The sequence below is a fragment of the Theropithecus gelada genome, chromosome 11 (assembly GCF_003255815.1).
Source record: "Theropithecus gelada isolate Dixy chromosome 11, Tgel_1.0, whole genome shotgun sequence".
Taxonomy (NCBI): Eukaryota; Metazoa; Chordata; class Mammalia; order Primates; family Cercopithecidae; genus Theropithecus; species Theropithecus gelada.
This window is the reverse complement of record NC_037679.1, coordinates 107186819-107208996: the sequence shown is the minus strand read 5'-3', so window position 1 is coordinate 107208996 and position 22178 is coordinate 107186819. Positions and strand designations below refer to the sequence as shown.

The 22178-nt window shown below is 44.9% G+C and overlaps 1 protein-coding gene and 1 long non-coding RNA gene across 5 annotated transcripts; one reads left to right on the top strand and one right to left on the bottom strand.

Annotated features, from left to right (window-relative positions):
- Window positions 1-665: 665 nt before the first annotated feature.
- Window positions 666-20906, bottom strand: EMP1 (epithelial membrane protein 1). 4 transcript variants are annotated; one of them, XM_025401455.1, is made up of 5 exons: window positions 20543-20906; window positions 5890-6007; window positions 3888-3984; window positions 3642-3782; window positions 666-2928 (listed from the first exon to the last, which is right to left on the bottom strand). In XM_025401455.1, the coding sequence occupies exons 2-5, from the start codon at window positions 5965-5967 to the stop codon at window positions 2759-2761; spliced, it is 486 nt and encodes a 161-aa protein (XP_025257240.1). In that variant the 5' UTR covers window positions 5968-6007; window positions 20543-20906; the 3' UTR covers window positions 666-2758. The 4 variants fall into 4 exon arrangements, with proteins under 4 accessions (XP_025257240.1, XP_025257241.1, XP_025257238.1 ...); XM_025401456.1 differs by having other exon boundaries at window positions 666-2891; window positions 20543-20623; XM_025401453.1 differs by lacking the exon at window positions 20543-20906 and having other exon boundaries at window positions 5890-7205.
- LOC112634257 lies at window positions 5269-20906 on the top strand. Its single transcript, XR_003121745.1, has 3 exons — window positions 5269-6004; window positions 17006-17021; window positions 20551-20906. It is a non-coding gene; the product is annotated as an uncharacterized LOC112634257 (long non-coding RNA).
- Window positions 20907-22178: the final 1272 nt, after the last annotated feature.

Genomic DNA, 22178 nt, shown 5'->3' with positions numbered 1-22178 from the left:
TGAACTTTTCAGTCTCCATTGTGTATTTTTGGTGCATTACTCTGTGCAGTTATTTCATCCGAGACAAGAAGGGGCTGGAAGATTGCCTGCTCCACATTCAAACCCTCCTTATCGTATTGGTGCTGACATGACACAAGGATATGCAGTCTTTACCCGGTCCTAATTGCTCACAGAAAGTTGCCAGTCCTTACTGCTCACAGAAAGTAGTGAAGCCTCCCTTCACTCACAGGGCCCACAGAGGTATGCCCTGGTTTATGTAATGAATGGGCTGCTACAAATAGGTGTGATGCGTGCCTTTGTGAATCACTTTATATTTTGAAGACACACTAGAGGAGCTGGCTATTTCAAAGAAACTTTACAAGTGCCTCATTTCTTGATGTCACAAGCATTTCTGATTTAAAATCATAAACTCTTTCTAATGTATTAGCTTATGAAGTTTCATGTTTTGCCTAAGAGGTTTAATTAAAGCAAGATAAAACTATGCTTAATAACATTCAGTTGCCTGAAAGAGCTCTTGCAGAAATGCCTATTACCAGAAAGTAGCTTAATGTCTCAAATAAATGTCAAGTTGTCCAAATCAAACTGATAGGCAGCTTAATGAGGGATAAATGTCACAACTATCCATATTTTTCCACATTTTTTTAAGAAAGAAAACATTCACACAATGAAGGGAATCAGAATCTGTTTTTATATCCCTAGAGTTATAAACATTTGTATCAAAATATTTACAATTATAGTATATGAAATAATCTATTAACGAAGAAGCCCAATACAGTACTAGAACAATCCACCAAAATAATGCAAATTACATGAGACATAAATGTCACAGAACAATAAGTAAAAGATAAGGGATACATGGTTTACTCCAGTCATAGTTCAACTTCTTAACAAAATTTGAGTATTTCCTTTGGATATGTCTGATATGTAAGTATGCTTCTGCACTAAGACAGCCTTCTATAACCATGTGATAATTAAATCATAATAACAAAGTTCATCTTCCCACAGTTTTTGCTGGCCAATCTCTCTAACCCAAGCCCAGGTAATTTGGTGGCTTGCCCTCAACATTTCCTTAACCAGAATAAACATAGAGAAATAGAATTAGTAATAATCCTTTTACATAAATACCAGAAATCATGGCATAACAAATCCCCAAAAATGAAAGGTATAAAAGAAATGGATGAGGCGAAAGCTAATAAAGAAAAGTAGGCAAGATGTCTCAGATTCTCCCTGGGGTAGACCTTCTCAGGGCGATAAACAAAAAGTCTTCCCAAAAAACCCCTTTAGACAGAATCTGAGATGGCTTAAAATAGCTGCTCCAGGGCAGAGCAATGCCTGCTTAACCAGGAATAACATACTACTTCTAAGTCCTATATAGAGGTGCTCCTGCAGCTGCAGGCAGCTCATCTACCATCTGACTAGGTACTACAAGAGTTTTTCCTTTTTTATTTTAGAGAAAAGATCTGCCCATCACCTAGATTTTTATTTATCTCATGGGATTTTCTCATTTTCCTGGGAATGCAGGCACTCTGTTCTTATCATGGCTGAAATATAGTATGCTTAATACTTCACAATTATATAGCACCTTTCACCCAAGGGCCTGTTGTTTGGTTTTGGTTTACGTGTGTTTTAATCAGCTCCCAGAATTGCCATGCCTCACCTGTGAAGTGGGATAGGCAGGGTCCCTAAGAGGTGATCACTCCAGCTGGTGTCTAAGCCAGAGCTACTACTGAGCCAGGAGCCCTGATCCTCAATATTGATCATTAGACAAAACTTCTTCAAAAATAGTTAACAGGAAGAGTAATAGGATTGTGCTACAAGCAGCCATGTCCATCTCTTTCCTGTTGTATACTTAAAAGAAACATTGACTGCATTGAGGGGAATCCTAAAAATATAACCCTAATATGGCACTGTTGCGAGACTGCCCCTTGGATCCCACAGTTTGTGTAGTACTTTCACCACCGAATTGTTCACTAGTAACTTTAGAGAAACTCCAGAAGAACTGACTTGGCTTTAAGCGAGAGGCCTAGCAAAGACCATAGCTTGAGGTCTCCATGAGGGACAGCCGTGTGTGAGGTCTGGACTGGGCTCTGAGCATCCCCCAGGTTTTCCATTGTGAAAAGCTCTTCTTCTTGGTTTAGCTAACCCACCAAGGTGACCTTACAAACTCTCTCTCCTCCTCCCATTTTGTCACTGAATTCCACAGAGCTAAGTATCTGTTCCAAAGAGGGACAATGGCTCGCAGGCCAAAGCCCCCCAGGAGGCACTTCAGACTGGAATGTGATGTTTTGCTTTGGGTCAGAAGGGCAGGATGGCTTCCAGGCTTATCGTATTCATCACAAAGACAATATCTGCTCTTGCCAGAACTTGTACCGCTATTTTAACTCGGTGCAGTAGGTCTGTGGACCTCAGTGCATGACCCAGAATTCACCTCGGAAGTGGGGCTGGTGTTGTGGCAGCTGATGGGGCCCCAGACAGTGTGTGTCACTGAGAACAGCTGGAGGCCAAGTCTGGTGGCTGCAGGGAGGCTCTCTGGCCCCCATCAAGGGAGCATCAAAGTACTAGCCAACTACTTTCTCCCCAGGGCGGGGACTTGGCAGCAGACAATCTCCTCAGTAATGGTTTGGGATTTGACCTCCCCCTTTTCTTCCCCCTCCCCCCTCCCCATCTTGGTTTTTCCTGTACAGCAACCTCCACTTCCCTCCCAGATTCAACGGCTTCCTCCTCCCCACCCCCCAGATCCCCATGAACTCGTCTGGCCTTATTTCTTTCTCAGGACCAGATAGAGAACGCCGATGATGAAGCTGAAGCAGAAGCAGATCCAGGCCAGGATATAGGAATAGCCGTGGTGATCTTCCGACCTGTAGTAGGTTGTATAGCCATTCGCATAATGACTAGTGTAGATGGACACCCCCACCAGCACGCACAGCCCTGCAGGGGAAAAGGAGATGTGTCAGTGTGTTTTCTTACATTAACATCAAGAAAAAGTTTTTCTAATTTTAAGAAGATCCTAATTCCCTCATTAGCAATAGGAAAATGAACTCTGGTTTTTTGTCCCTAAACAGGAGTTCTGATGGATGTCCCCTGGGCCAAGCTCGATGGTATGTCGATAAATTAGAGGTGTCTGGGATCTCATATCTGCGCTCGTTTGTGTGTCCATAGTGTGATGTAAAACACAGAACCTCATGCCTACCACCCAGCTGTTCTGTCTGGCCCTTGTGGGTCTAGGAAAGCTAATCAGGGATGAAAAAGAGCACGTCCTTCCACCAACCCGAGTATATTGGGAAAGAACAACAATTAAATGAGAATCACAATCATTGTGTGCATTGTGGCAGTGGTTTCATCTTTCTGAGAACTCCTACCTTTCTGCCTTCTTCAAGTGTCTTGTATACACGTGCTATTGACAGATAATGCGCTGCCACTTGGTAGCTACCCAGGAGCACTGGTTTTGAACAATGAAGAAGATGAGGGTTCTTAACCCAAGCAGCAATTCAAGGTTTTCCATGAGAGAACAAACAACCAGAGGAGAAAATTGCACAAGGAAGTTTCACTGAACCATGTGCTAATCTGTCCAAGTTGCCAGAAGCCCCCATGGTAAGATGGACTTAACAATGTAAACTTGACTCAACCCATGAGATACTCACAGCACACCAGCATGGTGGCCCCCGAGAGGAAGAACCGGTTTCCCTTCTCCATGGTGAAGAGCTGGAACACGAAGACCAGGAGAGAGATGGCAGAGAAGATGATAGAGAGAATCATGAAGGCCTGCACTGTCTTCAGGGCATCTGTAGACACAGGGCGAGGAGAACAAGGGCATGGGGTCACTCCAGGGGCCGAACATTCCCTGACCACACCTATTGTCAGCACTGGGTCAATATCTTTATATATACCTTCATGGGCGTATACCAGGGTCCCATTGCAGAGAGTGTTGGTACAGTTATTCCAAAGACCTACTGATGCATTTCCCACGTTGGAAACCACCCAGACCTGGAACCAGAAGGAAAGAAAATGTTGATTGAAAGCTGACCCTCTGATTTAAAAAGAAAATAACAAATCAGCTTGCATCGGGATCAAATATTAATGAAGACACTTTATCTAGCCATAACGATGGCTAAGCAGCCTATCTGTGGGTGGAAATAAGGTCCGATTAAAACTGAAGTCACAAAGATCCCAAGAGAAGAGAGACAGGAGAATGTGAAACCCAGAAAGAAATCACCTAGCCCTCTTTGGGTTCCACGATCTTCATGACTTAAAATCAACGGAAGTAATTCAACCACAGTGGTTTAAAATTCTAAGGTTCTGAGAAACAGAAATCCAGGATGAAGAAGCTGGCTTAAGTGTGTGCAATTCATATACTCTAACAAGATTGTTTCTTTTAAGTCCCTGGTTGACCAGGAAAAAAAAGTGAAATGTCCAACTGGAAACAATTAAAAAACATAAGACCTACTGGGAAAATAACAATGAATCTGGTGGTTAATAAGCCCCCTTCATCTAAACAGAAGGATCAAACTTGACTGTCACAACATGCAAAGTAATTTGATAGTAAAATACTACAGCAAGTGCTTTCCTGTAGGGGCTACTAAAAGTTGAAGGGTGACTTGAATGTATTCCCCCAGGGTCATGATGGTGCCGCCATCCCTTCCTGCCTGGCCCAAGAAAAGGAATCATCCTTCTAGAATAGAAAACAAGTGCAGGGTTCTATCTACACACACACAAATGCACACACTGGAAAGGCGGGGCCAGGCACATGCAATCACCTGCTCCAATCCCTGCTCTTCATTCAATAAACAGCTGTGTGCCGAGCCGTATATTAGGGGCTGGTAATTCACAGATACGCAGCACTTTGGAGCTCATTAATACACTTTGAAGAAGCTTATCAGATTTATCCGGATAGATGTAAGAGTTGACATATAGAATGGCTAAATTACAAAATGAGGAGGTTGCATGGGTGGGGGTTGCCTTATCACAGTTATTCTTAAATTAGCCTTGCTTATGATCACACCCACCAATGTTTGCAAAGCTCTTCTAACTGAACTTTAAAACTCATTTATACTTTAACTGTGATAGGGACCTAAACAGATTCTGAAACCATGGTTTGCTGGACTAGTGATGGGTGGCCTTGGTTTTTAAGTCCAAGGAGCTGGCTTGTTTTTTCTGAGAAAAGCACAAGTAAAAGCAAATTGGGCGCTATAAGCCACCACTAGAGGTAAGAGTAGCCCAGAGTTCAGGGAGAAAAGACTCCCTCCACTTTTTTTTTTTTTTCTCTTGTCTGAGTTAGTTAATTAAGTGGCACTGTGTTAATCTTGCAAAACTCCACTTTCACAGGCTACTCTTTGCTCAAAATTTGAATTCTCTGGTCTGGCAGTCAAAGCCTGTCATCCTCTCCTTCCCATCTATCCTTCTAATCAAGCTTCTCAGAAGGTGAAGCCCGGCTCTGGCCACTTAGGTGTGTGTCCTCCTTATCCTCTGACCAAAGCTTGTCCTTCCTACATGTGCTCCTTTGCTAGCACTCTCACCTGAATGCATCCCTATGATCCTTCCACCTTCCCTCTTTCACTAAGAGAAACCTGTCATCTACCAGTCCTCCAGGTTCACCTCAAGCTCCACTCACACCTGCTGCTGGGAAGGCTCTTCTAGAGCCCCAAGAAGCCACACTAGATCCTCCAGCCCTTAACCACCTACAGCTCTGGCAGGATCGCTCCTGTGGCCATTCACCTTTATCCTCTTGTTATTTAATTGTTTGAAGGGCAAGCGTGTGTTTATTTTGTTTTCCCACAACTGAGCTGTAAGTTCATGAAGGGCAAGGGCTGTGGCTTAAACTTCTTTTGTGCACTTGATGTAAATATTCGAATGATTTCTCAATGAGTGAATAAACAAAAGCATATTACTCACATTGGCAATGGTGCAAACAAATAGCATAATAACAGTGGCGATGTGGACCACAAATATACCAGCCAGCAATACCAACATCTTGGCTTTTGGTTTTTTGGTAACTTGTGAGCAAAGAGTTCTGAAAAGAAAAAGAAAGGGACAAAAACGGTTACTGTCGGATTCAATAAGACGACTCAGTTTTCCCACACATGTGGGCTCTCTGCTAACCTGGGGAAGAGCTGCTCTAAAAACCATCACAATCGAATCATAAATTCCTGAAAACACCCCTGTAACCTAGTTCTGATTTGCCTAAGTGCCTATTCATCCAGTTATACATACCTACATGGAAACATAATTTGGTTTCTTCTTAGGTATTTGCATACTCATTTCTCTAATACATTCTATTTCAAATAAGGAACAAGAACATTTTATGATAACTGTTACTATTTTATTTTGTTTGTGTTTTAGAGGTTACAAATAGGACTTTGATTTTCAAAGAAGTAGACCTTTATAATTTCCAGGTCTCTGTGCAACAATGTCATATAAATGTCCATTTTCCACTAGGAAAATGTCCATGCTTTCATCAAATTACTCACCCAGCACTTTTAATAGAAGCGAATGCCTTCTGAAGAATAGCAGCTATTACTCAATGCCCATATACTGAATAGGCTACTAATTTGATCCCGGATGAGATATAAAATGTGAAAGACACAATTCTATTATTATTATGCTGTTTGGTTTTCAATAATTATAACAACCTAATTACAGTTTAATGGTCTGGTCACTCCGGACTGAGCATTTCAGACTAGTATTACTATACCTGAGCCTCTGGACTCTGTGTGCCTCATGGCAGAAAGCCTGCCATTGGTCTGGGCAGAGAGTCATATTTTCCACAGCTCAGTGTGACGGTTCTGTATGCAACTTGAGATACCACCAAATGTGCCTTCTTGTACATGACATTTACACAAATTCCAACCCTTCAGGACTCAATACAGAAGATAGGCAAATGCATAAATCACAGGATGGGAGGATTGGGAACTAACATTGATTAAGAATGTACATGGATAAAAAAAAGTTCTCAGCCGTAATGGCAGCAGAGAAGAAGGGAGCCCATTGATCATAAAGCCTAGGAAATAAAGGAAGTGTGAAGGATACACATGGGGGAGGCTATTCTGATTTATGTCAGCTACAGAAGGAGAGCTTTGTCATGCCTAAGACTGTCACAAAGCAGTGCAGGCTCAGAGGGACATCAAAAGGAAAGGGCTTGAGGTTATTCACACCCTAGGCAGAATGGATGTGTGGATGCCCTAACCAAGGGAGGAGATGGCCAGGCGCGTCCTGCAGTTGTTCCACTGCCCTCTCTCACTCCACCTAATTTAATTGACGCTTTGAATGTGCTTGAGCCACTTTCATGCCATACCAGGTATTTATTAGAGAGCACTGATACTATAATTCCAACACTTCACATGCCTTTTATCTCCTCTCACTTTCTTCATCAGGCAACCAAAAATCTGGAATGATCTAATATACATCAGGGTGCCTTGCTCTCTGCAAGCAAGGAATGAGAGGCAGACACTGCTTCCACCATTCTCCCTGACCCTCTCCAGCAGCCCCTTCCCAATCTGGCCACTTCCTTCCAAACCAGGCTGTTTTTTTATGTGTCCAATTTAACTGCGAATGCAAAAATTATGACGTTTATCCTGCCTTTTCAGGGAGAGGTTGGAGCTTTCATGTCTGCTATTAATAATCTCCCCACACATTCAAATGCATTTTTGCTTTTCTCGGGTTCTAGCACACCTCCACAATTTTCTGCTTGACTTAAATGCACAGCAAAAAGAGTTTTTTTAATCAGAGGTTGAATTAGAATCGTATCCAGTTATTTGACCACTCATCTCAGTTTCCTCATGTAGAAAGTGGAAGTCGCAATGTCAATTGCAAAGGGAAGTGTGAGGATGAATTCAGATTGTTCATGTAAAACACCTAGTGTCTGGCACATGGCAGCTACTAATAATGGGGTTGCTTTAGCTGTGGTTATTATTATTACTATTATTCATAAGTGAAGCCAGGTAGCTGTTGCCAACTCAACCCAGTTACTCAATCGCTAGGCTGCCCCATGTTAAGTGCTATGTAGTCCACGAGGCAGGGTGTATAAAATCCTTTCAGTCCTCTTAGAAATTGTCATTTGTCTGACCCTTGCTCCTTAAGCGGGGAGACCTTTAAGAGCACACCCTCGGGAAAGACCAGGAGACAGTTCACTTTCTCAGCCCAACTTCCTCATACGCCCCAAGATTCACACCTCACCAGATCCTGATCTCCTTGCCCTCTATGGGGAAAGGAACAGGCTGATTGCAGGGAATTACAAATACTACATAACGAATACTGATGTTTAATCCTCCTCAGGCTCTTCAAATGACTTTCTTGTTCCTGTTGCTTCTAATTTACAAACATCCTCTTCTTAAAAGCGGGAAGGGCTGGAGGGGCCAATAACAGAATATAATCCACCAAGTGAAGCCACTTAAATGAGTCACAGAAAACATTCCCTCCCTGATCGTTTGTTGGGAATTCAGCGGCATTTTGTCTCCTTGGGTTACTCTGTAACCCCTAAAGTCAAGTCTGATTTCCTCTGCCCAGCTCACACTCTCTGTCTCAATGACCCCTCCCACGGCACCTCTACCTGGACCCATGCATCACAGCCCTGGTGGTGTGTGTGAGTTCCTGGCCCCTGGATCCAGCTGACCATACACCCCGCCCATTGCAGGCTGGAAGAATGGATGTGAGAATCAAGCAAAAGAGCAACTCTCTTTCATCGTGGATTTTTGTGATTGTGCCCTCCCTGTCTTTTCACCACGGAAAGAAGCAAAATGTCTGGAGTTAGCAAGTGGTCTTCCTGTGCGAAACACACAGTTCTGTGTGTTTCTTGAGCTACAACTTCTCCATCTTTTCACTGGCCCATTATTTGTCAGGTTTTACTAATATCATTCACTGTCAGTTTAGAGGGGCTTCCATTATTTTCAATGGCCTTCCCCCAACACGGGTGAAAACAGAATGAATTATCTTCTTGAGTTTCTGGGCTGAATCATCCCTAGTTACCCAGTCTCTATACTGGGCTAGATACCTCCTGTCCCCAGGGGAACCCTCAGTCTGGAAGGGGGTGATCATTGAGGTCTTTATGAAAAAGCCATTAGTGGTAACTAATGGGTAAATAGCAGAGTAGAATAACAGAAGAACCCTTGCTCCTGAAACTTCCACCCACCCATTACTTGCAGGGTAGCTTGGTGGGAGATTCATTCCCTGCCCCACTGTGAATCTTGCTTCATACCAAGGCACTGAAAAAAGTACCATGTATGAGAATTTATACATTGGAAGTGTTGGTGGCTACTACTTATTTCTTAGCAGTGTGTTTCACTAAAACAGTAGTAGACTTCTCCCTCAGCCTTCTCTGAAATGCTATGGGTGGCACTCTCCAGTGGAAAGCATACCCCAGTCCTAGTGAGGCAGCGCAAACCAAGATGCAGAAAATCACAGCATTGCAATTCTGAATACTTTGAAGCAAGACCTGCTTTTTGCAGAGCATTTGGTGCACTGGGCAGTCCCAAAGTTGTAGGGGAATGCTCATAACAGCGTTCATTTGTGGTACTTAGACTGCCAGACCTAGGCCAGCAGAGCTTATCAATTCATTGCATTTTTAAAGAACAGGCCATCCACTGACTTCTATGTGGATGCCAGGAACACATTTCTGTACTCACTGCTGTGAGTGGAGGATGATCTCTTTCTTAGGCCTCACCTACCTAACATACGTGGCACAGGGGCAGTCAGGCGCTGGGTGGGAAACTGAGGAAGGTATAGGAGCCATGTATGTTGACTCTGGAGAGAAGTATTGTTAACAGAAATGGAGATCAGCACCTCAGAGCCACACACGAGTCTCTGATATCCCTTTTCTGTTTTTTCTGCCCTAATGGACAGGCTTGCAGTTCCCTACCTCTGACCACCATCTTTTGTTTCTGACCACTGTTCTTCCTTTTCTTTCCACATTGCCCAGACCACACTACAGCAGACGTGTCTTTGTGCTCCTAGCTCTAATGCAAACCTCACAAACACTGACCATTCAGTATTTAGATAAAGTTCTTAGCTAACAGAATAGCTAATATAGTTATAGTTAATAGAAATAACCCTGAGGGAGTTCGAGACCATCCTGGCTGACATGGTGAAACCTAGTCTCTACTAAAAATACAAGACATTAGCCGGGCGTGGTGGCACATGCCTGTAGTCCCAGCTACTGGGGAGGCTAAGGCAGGAATATCGCTTGAACCACGGAGGTGGAGGTTGCAAGGAGCTGAGATCGCTCCATTGCACTCCAGCCTGGGCAACAGAGCAAGACTCCATCTCAAAATAAAATAAAATAAAATAAAATAGAACCCTGAAGATTAAAATTGCTCATGGCTATAGCTCCAAAGGGCTAACTAATATGAGACATGAGAGAAGGGAAAGAGGGATAACCAAACCTCTCAAGTTATCTCCATCCGTTTAAATCTTTATTGGCTTCTTGCCTCCCTCTTGCACCACACACACACACACGCACACACACACACATGCACACACACACACACACACATACACACACACAAATGAAACAATCAAAGGAACACAGACCTGAGACTGCCATACATTGCTTTGTTGCCTTTGTTCAGGCAGCCTAACACTTTTAGGGTTCTCTGACCAGTGAGAAATTACTCAGGCCCACATGGGAGCCTTTCCTTTTCTGGTGGGTAACTAAATCTGCAGCGACTTTGAGAATAATTGACTTCTAAGAAACAGAAGGGAAGTTTAGAGGTGCATAATTTGGCTCCGTGATTGCTAAGCTAGGAGTCAGATAACTTCCTCCCGTCCAGAAGTCTGTGTGCTTATTGAACTGCCATGGGGCCTGGAGGCAGCAGCAATTCTTTAAGTGTGGCCTAAAACACAGTAACTGGGAGCAATACAATAGAAGAGAGCAACCAAAACCCACTTCTTCAGTGAAGGAAGTGGTCAGAATCCTGGGGCTTGAGTCACTGAAGAATTAGCCTTAGCCGAGGGGTGGGAGGGGAGCGTGCTCAGAAATCAGGGACTGAAGACGATGCGAACACTGGGGGAGGCCCTCGGGGCTCAAATTTCCATGATTCATTTGAGAATGGGTAAGATTCTCCCAGATGAAAGGCATCATGGAGGCCTTCTCTACAAGAGGGCACGAGAGAGCTTTCTGAGAAGCAGGGACGGATCTGGCTGGCATTTCCCTGGCAGCTTAAGAAAGACCAGGTTTTTTTCTGGGGAGAAGAGAGCAGTAATGACCACTGCCAAATGTCCTAGCTTCCCTTCCCCTCATTCCACTTTTGTTGCCCAAAACCTCACAGTCCTACCCTGAGTTTCTACCTCTATTACTCCTCTCACATCCTTCCTTATGTTCCATTCCCACTGCCACTGTCCAGTTCAGATTCTAGCCTGACCAAGGCATCAGCCTCACCCATGACCCTGTCTCTGAACGCCTCCCTTCTAACATATCTTCTACCCTGCTACTGGGTTATCTGACCATGGCACTCCCCTGCTCAAGAACCTCCAAACCCCCACCACTAACCACCACCAATCACCAGGAAAGAGGCTCCAAGCACCTCAAGCCAGCCCTTGCAATCCCAGGCCTCGGATTTCCAAAACTAAAAGCCCTGCTTTGTATTCTTCTTTCTGTGACAGTCTATCAAATTCTTTTCAACCAAGCTAAAATCCTACCTCTTCCAAAAAGCCTTCCCAGATCCATAGGTTAGAAGTAGTTTTCTTTTCTCTCTTATTCTATTGCCCTCACATAGCTTTTCATTAAAACCGCTAATGATAGCCCTGAGATTTTAAGTCCCTGAAGGGAGAGTCTTGCCTATGACAGGTACCAAACAAATATCTGTTCAATGAACAAATAAATGAATTAAGGATGCCCATAATTTCTTCCCTATGGAAAAATAATCAATGTGAAAATGACTGAAGACTTCATAATAACCACAGAATTCTAGAGGGAAAATATTTCCTTTTTTTTTTAACGTACATAGACTTTAGTCCTTTATTATTTTTCAGAAATTGTTTAATACTTTACTACAACTATGTATTGAGCATCTTATTGTCTGCAAACTTTATTATATATTTCTATATAAATACCTATGTAAATATGTGACTGTTTCCTGAGTGCATTTGAATACACAAGGGTATATATGTGTGTGTTGCCTTTTGTTCAAGAGGAAATAAGTGAATTCAAAGAGAATGTCGTAAATTTCTAAACGCTAGTTTGTCTGCAGATTTAACCTTTCTCTCTACTTCTTTGAATTATAGAATCTCAGGACTGAAGAGGGAGGTCTTTAAAATTCCTTTTCAGTTCAAGAAAGTCATCTACAGATCTAGACCAAAGAACTATCTAAATCATGCTTAACCTCCTCCAGTCATGGAGAGCTCACTACCTACCAGGATCCCCTCCCCAGTTAGAAAGATTTTTCTGACAATACGTCCAAGTGTGCTCTTGGCAACGACCACCACCACTTTTAATTCTGCCGGTGACATTACCCTACTAGACTAATTCTTCCTCTTTCTAGCATGGTTGTCTTCACAGAAGAACTACCAGGTTATCAGAAGACTCACCAGAGGCCCTCACCTTAGATCTCAAAATCTCAGTCAAGTCATAACACAGTCCTGAGATTACTGCTAGACACTCCCTTTTTGTTGGACAATGTTTTTCTGACAGTGAAATTCTGATCTCTTTCTGGATAACTGTAAACTTTGGAGAAAGCTTTCTCACAGCATCTGACCAAAGACATGGCCCTTCCTCCAAGGCATGAGGAGAGAGAGAGAGAGGCGTAGCCGCCGCTTCTGGTCAACTGACCCCCATGAGTCAGCCATCCCCACACCACCTTCCTCAGCGTGACACCTGAAACTCCGCAGCTGCCTCTCCTTCCTAAGGACACCGCGCAGGGTGGCACGAAAGCCTTTCTGTCCTCTGCGCACGTCAGGAGCATTTTGCTTTTGTTGGTTTGCTTTTGATGTGTTTGTTTCCCATGAAGGGTCATTTGGTTGGCAAAATGGATGCTCATGTTACCACAAAAGCAGAAAAGGAAGCACTCCTTTCTGGGGGCAGCCAGAGAGGATGTGTCTGGAGGAGGAAAAGACTGGGATTAAAGGCAGGCTGAGTGGATGAGACCTTGGATGAGCCTCTCTGGCCATTGTTATTGTTGTTTTATATCAAGTGTACTTTTCCATTCTCAATATTGTTTTTATGCAGGAGTGGGAAAGCAGGGTATTAATTTCTCCGTGGGAAACATGCGAAGAAAAAGAATTCTCAGGGACCATTTCCTTCGGCCTCTGCATAGCTCATGTTTGGTGTGGAAGGAAGGAACCTCAGGTAGGACCTGATGTTGGAAAATACAGGGCAGTTTTTACGACCAGGGGAAACATCGTCAATCAAGCAGCAAAAGTAATAGGAACCTACATGCTGCAGGGAAAACAATTATTTTTTTCATCTCCCAAATGCAGGCTATCATAAATGGGGGTGATTATACAGCAAGTCGTGTTTGTCTGGTGCTGTGTAGACTAGCACAGAGTCTCACATAGTTAGGGGTGACGAGCCAAGGGGTGGGTTGCGAGTGGGGCAAGCCCGCTATATGAGAGAGAACCTATTGGAGAACCAGATTCTTACAATAAATCTGCCTCCTACCAACTGCTGACTTTGGAAAAATCACGTAACTTATCTGGTCAGTGGCTCCTAGAGGCACAGAGTTCAAAGTAGCACAGAGCAGGGCTTCTCAGCTCCAATCCTGGTTCCACCACACCTGAACTGTGACCTGTAGACCTCAAAGGATTAGCGTGAGGGCTGAAGGCCTATGCCAGGCACAGAGCGGGGGCCACACAGTTCCTGGTTGGTTGGTCTCTTCCTCCGTGTAAAGTGAGAGGCTCAGGCCAGGGAAATGGGCCTTATGCTTCCCTGGCAGAGCCTGAAGACCAACGATTATGCTAAAAGCAAACAAGCGGCATGAATATTGTTTTTGCAAACGCTCCCAAGGAGAATAACCTCGCTCTCTTATTTCCGCTTGTCCTCCTTTGTGTCCAAGGGAGGGGGTGGATTTGGGCAACAGTTGCAAAGACTGAGGCCAGACCTGGGCTGTGAAGTTGGGGCCCAGCCCACTCCCCCAGACTGCAGCTGGTTAAGGGATCGGGCGACGTTCCCTGGGTGAGGACGGAAGCGTGAGTTGCCTTCTGCTTTTGACAAAGGAGTGTTCTGGCAGCCAGAATGTCTTCAAGGGAGAAGCTGCCAAGATAATAACTAGGGGTTTGGGAAGAAAACCTAGGTGTGGCCCAGCCCCAGCGGCGCTTGGGCGGGACCAACAGTAGATGGCGGCAACATGCTTCAACCAGCAAAGCTGCAGCCTCCTGGAAGGCGGCAAGCTGGGAGGGGAGGCCCCTTGCCTAGAGACACCCCAGACCCATCAGGTGGGCTCAGGGCTTCATTCCAATTCTTTCTTTAGAGGTTGAGAGGCACTGAGGTCATTCAGTCCAACCCCTTGATAAGAAGGAAATGCACGTCCCCAAAGGAGAAATGGAATCGAATCAGAACTGAAGCCATTTCGCACCTTCCAGGCAGGGCTCTTCCACCTGGCATGATTTTCTCTCTCCTGTCTCTTGGCTTAGGGTTTGCTGGAAGTTCTAGAACTTCTACCAGATCTACTGTTCTCTCTTTTCCTCCTACGTTCTCTGAATTAATCAGAGAGTCAACATACACCCCTTAAAACTGTGTCAATTATAAAAACACATGGTCTTCAGAGGCCACTGCTTCTCCCTTCGTTTTGCGGAGAAGGCCCACCCAGCAGAGCCAGCCTGCCTGGCCACCACAGGCCCGAACCAGATCCCCCTGCAAACTCCAAGCAAGCTTCTAACCTTCTAACCACAGGAATCCCCACCCCACCCAGACCTGGAGACTATTTTTAGTAAAGGGAAGCTCCAGGTCTCAGCTTCAGAACTTTCTCTGAGATCAATGTGAACACACTGGCTTGCCCCAAGCTAGTTGTTTCAGGGTCACAAACCTCTCTCCAACTCCCCTTCTCCAGCGTCCTGGGGAAGGGTCTTTGAGTCTTTGAAACGAGAGGTCTAAGGATCAAGGACCCCGTTTTGCTCTCAGCTCTGATCTGACCTGGAAGAGGAGAAACATTGAAGAGGTTCCAGCCTGGTGGGCACCCATAGCGGAAACTCAAATGATACCAAAGACGTGTCAACTATCCTGAAAAAAACAAGAGGAAACCAATGCAACAAAAGATTCTGCACAGGGGATAAAGAATAGAATTCTGACCGAAGGACTGTCCTGAAACATTGAGGGTAGGTGGTCCCCAAAAAAGAGCGGAAGGATGGAAGGGGAAACAGCCTCATCACTTCTCCCTTGCTCTTTCTCCATCCACTTAGCTCTTTGTCTATCCACTTTGTCTTTCTCTATCGACTTAGCTCTTTCTCCCGCTTCTAGGTCTTTCTGCCTGCCTCCTCCGTCAACACACAGCCTGGGAAATAGCATCCCACTTGCTCTCCCGCCCTCCCTCCTGTCTTAGTCGCACCTTCCTCTTCCTCCTCTCAAATTGTTCCTCATTGGCTCCTGTCCACACCTATATTCCACACCCTCATGCTGCAGGGTCTCCCTCCTCGAGAAGAGGGTGGAGTTTGTTTCCCAGGGCCAGCTCAGTTTCTCCCTGAGCCTGATTCTGTTCCTGGTGAATGCTTTGCTGTTGTCAATGTCTTCGCAGACTCAGCCTGCCCTCCTCATCTGAGCTGGCACCCTTTACGTTTAATTACTCAAACCTCTTTCTTTTATTCCTAGTGCCGGGTGAACGCTCATGGCTGAGAGTAAGTCCGGGGAACACCATGCCTAAAGAATCTGTGAGTGGATGGGGCAGAGGAGGCTGCGTGGGTCCTCAAGGAACCTAGGAGACGAGAATCCTCTGAAAAATGCCCATTTCAATGCCACGCGTTGCCCTGTTTCACTTTTCTATCAATTTTTACAGATTAAACTAGCTGCTAGCGTCAGCCCAAGGGATTCCTCAAAACGGAAATGGTAGGATCTTAATTTTTTTGTTTTTCGTTTCTTTTTTGGTGTTTTGTTTGGTTGGTTTGTTTTGTTTTGAGAAGGGTCTTGTTTCGTCACCCAGGCTGGAGTGCAATGGTACAATCATAGCTGACTGCAGCCTCAAAGCCCTGGGCTCAATCAATCATCCTGCCTCAGCTTCCCAAGTAGCTGGGACTACCGGCATGCACCACCCCGCCCTGCTGTTTAAAATTCTTCTTTCAGAGACAGGTCTATGTTGCCCAGACTGGTCTCAAACTCCTGGGTTCAAGTGATCCTCCCACCTCAGTCTCCCAAGTAGCTCGATTACCACGCCTGGCTGAATCCTAGAATCTCAGAGCCATAAGGGGTGTGAAAGAACCAACAGGTTCAACTTCCGAAAGCAAGAAGACAAGTGATAACACCACTTATCTAGTGATAACACCACTAGATAACACCACTGCCCCTCTGTCTTTCTAGTCAGCTGTCTGACATCTGCTCCAGGATTCTCGCCGTGGTTTCAAGCTGTGCCGAACGGGCTCTCTAGTTTAACTACCCTCTTTGAAGAAACAATTCATGAAACAGGCTCAGCAAATAGAAAAACTGTCACAGCCACATAATGCCAAGGGCACCATTCAGCAGAGGAGTCCATCGTAGTTCCAGGGAAATGCCATCTCCACCACACAAAAGAAAACCTTGACCCAAACATTTTGTTAAAAAGGAAAAGACTGAAGCAGCAATCACCACAGGTGTTTGTGCTTTCATCTTTCTCCTTCACTATCAGTGACTCTCCCAGGTAAATTGAAGGAAATGGTTTTACCCAGGCAGGACGCCAGGGACTGAAGTGTTGCAAAGAGTAGTCTCAGGACATGTGTATGTCGGGGCTGGGTGATGGAGATTCAAGTAAACCCCTAACTGGAACCATATTTGGGCTTCCTTCATTACTGAATAGCAAGTGCAGTCCAGAAATTCAAGATCACCTGGGCGGATCTGGGGAGAGTATTAGAAAAGGGAAGCCTATGGTGAGAAAATTCCTGTTCTACACTGGTTAAGATGTAGGAGCTCTTCTCAAGGGGTTGATACCCAGATTGCTGGCCAGCAATTACAAGGAGGCTACATTTGATGGGCAGCCTGCTCCTGTAGTTACTATGATGGGTGGTGACAATGTATAGGTGTGGGCTACGTGAACTATGGACCAAGTTATGGGACAATCCCCAAGTTATGGGACAATCCCCTAGCTAGAAGCCTGTGTCCTGGTATTGGACTGATCTAACCATGACTTAGTAGGTAGCAACACTGGGTGTGTCCCTCCAAGTATGTACATCTGAGAGTCCCAAATATGCCTGAGCTTTTGTGTTAGGCAGCTATGTACATACATGTGGGAAGTTAAAGAGGGAACCATATCCATGCATTTAGAAAATGAAAATACCTCCAAATCAAAAACCCCATGAGTATGATTGACTAAGAGCATAATTCCAAGCTTCAAAAATGCTCCCTGCCCTTCTGAGCCTTAGGCTAAAAAAAAAAAAAAAGAAGAAGAAGAAGAAGAAAAGATAATGCAATGTAGATCCATCAAGTTGTATTCATTAAATATTAAATAGGCATTAAGTGTTTAGAGGATAAGGATCATTGGGTGGAGCAACAACGAAACCAGAATAGATATTTTCTGAGTTGTTTCAGGTCAGCAGAATCAGGAAGTTATAAGGAAGTTGATTTTGCTGGATTTAAGGAACTTTAATAAAATTAGAGCTAGCCTGCTGGGGGAATGAGTGTGGAGATACACACTGAGGTTCTGAGCTCCCCACATCTGGAAATTTTAAGATCTGTAGGATGGTCATCTGTTCAAGATGGTGTAAAAATTAGATTTCTGCACACAGTAGGAGAATGAATGAGATCCAAGATCCCTCCCAAATTTAGAATTCTGTGAACGAAACGAAGGATGAAATGGAACTGACTTGCCTCCTGCCCTTTCCTGTGGCGACAGTTCAGTTATGTGCCCCACCAGGCTCCATAGAGTCTACAGAAAAGCAGTCTTGCCTCATCCGCAAGTTTTCCTAGGTCTTCAGCCTGTCTCCCTCCAGTAGCCCCTGTGGATCTGGCACTACCTGAAATTCCTAGAGCCACCCAGAGCAAGCCAAGAGGGTCTGCATTCCCGGGCAGGGGGTCTCCATGAAGCCCACTGACAAGGCTGGGAACTTGGTGGGCCTAATCTGGTCTCTGGAGGAAGCAGGAAGGGCTGAGGAAGGCGTAATAAGTCCTTTCCACAATCCACAGAAGGGATGTCTTTCCTTTCCCCAGCGGTCTGCCCAGCAGTCCTGGGAGATAGCCAGATTCTAAGGATGTGAGCTGCTCCGAGTCGAGTTGGTTCTTGATGGCCGTTTGCCAACTCCCAAGACAGTGTAGTACCCACAAACAATGTAAAATGTGGGGAGCCCTCTGACCAGGGCGCCAGACAGGATGTCCTGCAGCCCCCGCCCCCGCCCCATTCTTCGGAGTCTGGGTGGAATTGGATCTGCCCCTGAGGGTGGGAGGGGTGGAGCGGGAGGCGGGAGGTGGCGGGAATAACCCTCACATTTCTGTATTGTCAAAGCTGAAATCCAGAAAAACTCTCACAGCTAAGGGATTCTCTCACTACTTCTTGGAGGAAGAGCAGAGCGCAGGAATCAAAACAGCGTTTTGCTAAATTGTCTTCAAACTCCAGCAAAGTAACATGTAGCATATTTTCTCATGTATAAAGCTGCAGTATCATGTGAAACGTTGCCACAAATAATGCAGTTCATGATGGTTTACACTCCCAACGTTTTCGGGGCTTTCCGTGCGCTGACTGGTTAGACAGACATTGCTTATTAGTTTTAACCTGCACAGAACTAAAAGATTTGTATAATTTTCGCAGGATATTAACACTATTGATTTAATAATGGCTTCTCTAATCCACATCCATGTAGTGTGGAAATAATAAACATTTGAAGCAAATGTAGGAGTTCCCTTCATCTTGAAAAGTTGCCCTGGTGCCTACTCAATCATCCCCCCGGGGCAGTTTTACAAGGCGCATTGCCTGCCCAACACAGGGTTGATTACATCTAAATCTTCTCTCCCAACGTACTGCGCTTCTAAAGGAAAAGCCTAACTTTGTCAGACAAGCTGAATCCTGTCATTCTCATCTTGTTTACTTGGGGAAAAAAAATATACCAGTATCTTACGTTGAAATGGGCCACACCTCAGCAAACACTCACCCAATATGCTAACCTAAAAAAAAAAAAAAAAAAAAAGGAAAAAGCACCCTTGTTCATTCCTCCTGATTTACTTCATGATTAGCATGAGTATTTGCATTTATACAACCACATTTTGGGAACGAAAGAAAAGATAGGCATTTCAAAACAATCACTGCCTTCCATGCAGAGAAATTCCACATCCACTTGCTTTTAAAAGTTCTTTTATCGTTTCTGATATGCTATCTTTTCACTGAGCACTGAAAGGCAGCTTTTTTTGGGGTGAAAGCACAAAGCCACTCAACAATTTTTAACAGGCACAGATGTTCTCCTGCCCCACCCTCTTCTCCAAACCCAGCTTCCCTTTTGCCTCCCCCGCCCTCCACATCTGGCCAAGAGAAGGCATCTGGAATCCTCATCAGCTCCTGCTTCCACCAAATGAACCCCTCCCACGTTTCATTTGAGACACCAGTTGCCTCCCTCTCTTTCACTCTGTAAAGGTTTTCTTTTTTTCTTCTTCTTTTCTTTTTTTTTTTGAGATGGAGTCTCACTCAGCTCACTGCAACCACTGTCTCCCGGATTCAAGCAATTCTCCCGTCTCAGCCTACTGAGTAGCTGGAATTACAGGCACCTGCCATCATGCCTGGCTAATTTTTGCATTTTAGTAGAGACAGGGTTTCACCATGTTGGCCAGGTTGGTCTTGAACTCCTGACCTCAGGTGATCCACCCACCTCAGCCTCCCAAAGTGCTAGTATTACAGGCGTGAGCCACCATGCCCGGCCAACAGTTTTCTTTAAACAAACCAATCCCCCTCTTCCCATCCTATGAGGAGAAAAAAAATACTTAAATTTAAACAGAAATGAATAGAGAAGAAAACAGGCAGGAAAAGCAATGTCAAAAATAAACTGAAAACCAGTTATCTATCCACTACCACCCAAAAAATCCCAACCAACAACCAGCGAGCAGAGAAAAAATTCAAGTCCTGAAGCAATCAGAATCAAAACGGAGGAGGTGAAAACCATCTGGGCAGTCCCCGATGTCATTTCCAAGGTGTGTGGTGTTTCCTCCATAAACAGCATCCTACCCCGGTTTGTTTCAAAGTCCCTGCTCCCTCCACATCCTAGAACGAGAACCCGGACACTGCCAGGCACGATTTCAGTCCCGTCCCACTGATTTCCCCAGACTCCGTCCTCAAAATACACTTTTCTGAACTTTCTGGAAAAAGTTGTCTCTGTATCCACTTTGAGCCAAAAGTTTCAAGGATCATAGAAAAATAGCAAAGGAAAAAAGTAAAAGCAAAGCTTAGATGGGGTCAGAAGAAGGAGAGCCGTGGAAAGGAAGGAGAAGGTTTGCTGAGAGTCCCCTCAGCGTTAGGAGCTGTCTTACCTGGAGAGTCCCAGCGACAGAGGCGCTCTGAGTGGCGGGTGCTGGCAGCAGCCCTGGTCCGCTCTTCTGGAGGTATGCGACCACACTGAGGGGAGGGACCTGCCTCCCGAGGTTATAAGTTTCCCCTGCTGGTGTACTGGGGTGTGTAATGGGCGGTTTCTTTTCACCGTGTTTTAAAGGAGTTTCTATGAATCAGTCTGGCTTTAAAAAAAAAAAAAAAAAAAAAGACTTGTTGGTAAGCTACGCCCTGCTAAGCTGGCAGTCAGTCAAGAGTGGCTGGGAGTGAGCCATCAATTCAAAGAACCCTGTTGTAGGCTGTCTCTGACTCAGACACACAGACCACAGTGGAAAAAGGAGTGACATTGCTTCAAATGAGTAATAGGATCACACAAATAGATCTGTTTACTGAAGCCCATTCCTCCTCACCAGAAAGGAGACTTGGTTACCATGGGCATAAGGCAAAACACAAGGTTTCAGCCTGGGAGGGGGAGTAAAGGGGCCAGTGTCCTGCTGACGTCCTAGGTCATCATCAAGTGAGATTCCCAGTCTTCTTCCCCCATTAAATGCATCAGCTGCTGCACACTGTCAGGAATTATCAGATTCCTTCTTTTATTTACTTCCCGGCCTGACCCTGGTGCACTGTCCTGTGGGTGGCTGTACAGGGAGGCCCTGAAGGCAAAGGGGACACATGAGGAGCCCTTGCAACCCTGCCTCTGAGTGATGGAGCACTGACTGAACAGCGGAGAATCCCTGGTCTTTCATTATGCTCTGCTAGTGCCTGTGTGGACTCTCCACATTCCAGGAGGAAGTCCTCTAGTTAAGAACTTTGCTCTCTGCAATAATCAGCTGGACCTTGTTCCACAATTGACTTTCTTGAACTTGGCCAGTAGCGTAATCATCCGAACTACCTCCCTGCACCACTCCCCCATCTCTCTCAACACTGGAGTTGGGAGAGGCCTGTGAAGTCATCTCATCCCACAGCCCAGGCATTCCACTGGAGAGAGTAAAAGCCCAGATGCCTGAGTTCAAGCCCAGCTCTCCACAAATTTGCTGTGTGACTTTAGGCGAACCACTTAACTTCTCCATGCCTATTTTCTCATGCATAAAATGGAGATGGCAGGTACGTAACTCATAAAGCTATGATGAGAAATACACATATAGGGCTTATGACAGTGTACATAGTGAGCACTCAACAAATCTTAGCTACAAAAATTATTTTACTGAAGCAGCAGCTCAGGCCCAGAGAGGTGAAGTGACTTATTCTAGGAGATACAGTACGTTACCAGTAGTAGCCTGGATCTAAGTCAACACACCCAAGCAATTCTATTTCTGTTATTCTCTGCTGCACCCTGATGACCTGTTTCAATTCAAAATATGCACGTGTAGTATTTCTTCATTCATTCCGTCAATACAGCCTGCACGTCAACCTTCACTGGGCCTGGTTCAGAGCACTGAGTCACAGAAGTGAACAACACCCCTGCCTCTTGGAACTTATATTCCCTAAAAAGATAGAAAACAGACTGGTGGCTATTCACCAAAATGTTGATCAAATTCGGTGATAAAATTATGGGTGCATTTTAGTTTGATCTGGTCACAATTCTGTATTTTCCAAATCTTCTGCAATGAACCTATATTA

Coding starts and splice junctions, on each gene's coding strand:
- EMP1 (XM_025401453.1), bottom strand. CDS start 6,123: ATGGTTTTTAGAGCAGCTCTTCCCCAGGTTAGCAGAGAGCCCACATGT. Junction 3,985..5,889: donor TTGTTTGCACCATTGCCAAT/GTGAGTAATATG, acceptor TTCTGGTTCCAG/GTCTGGGTGGTTTCCAACGT. Junction 3,783..3,887: donor CCTGGTATACGCCCATGAAG/GTATATATAAAG, acceptor CTGTGTCTACAG/ATGCCCTGAAGACAGTGCAG.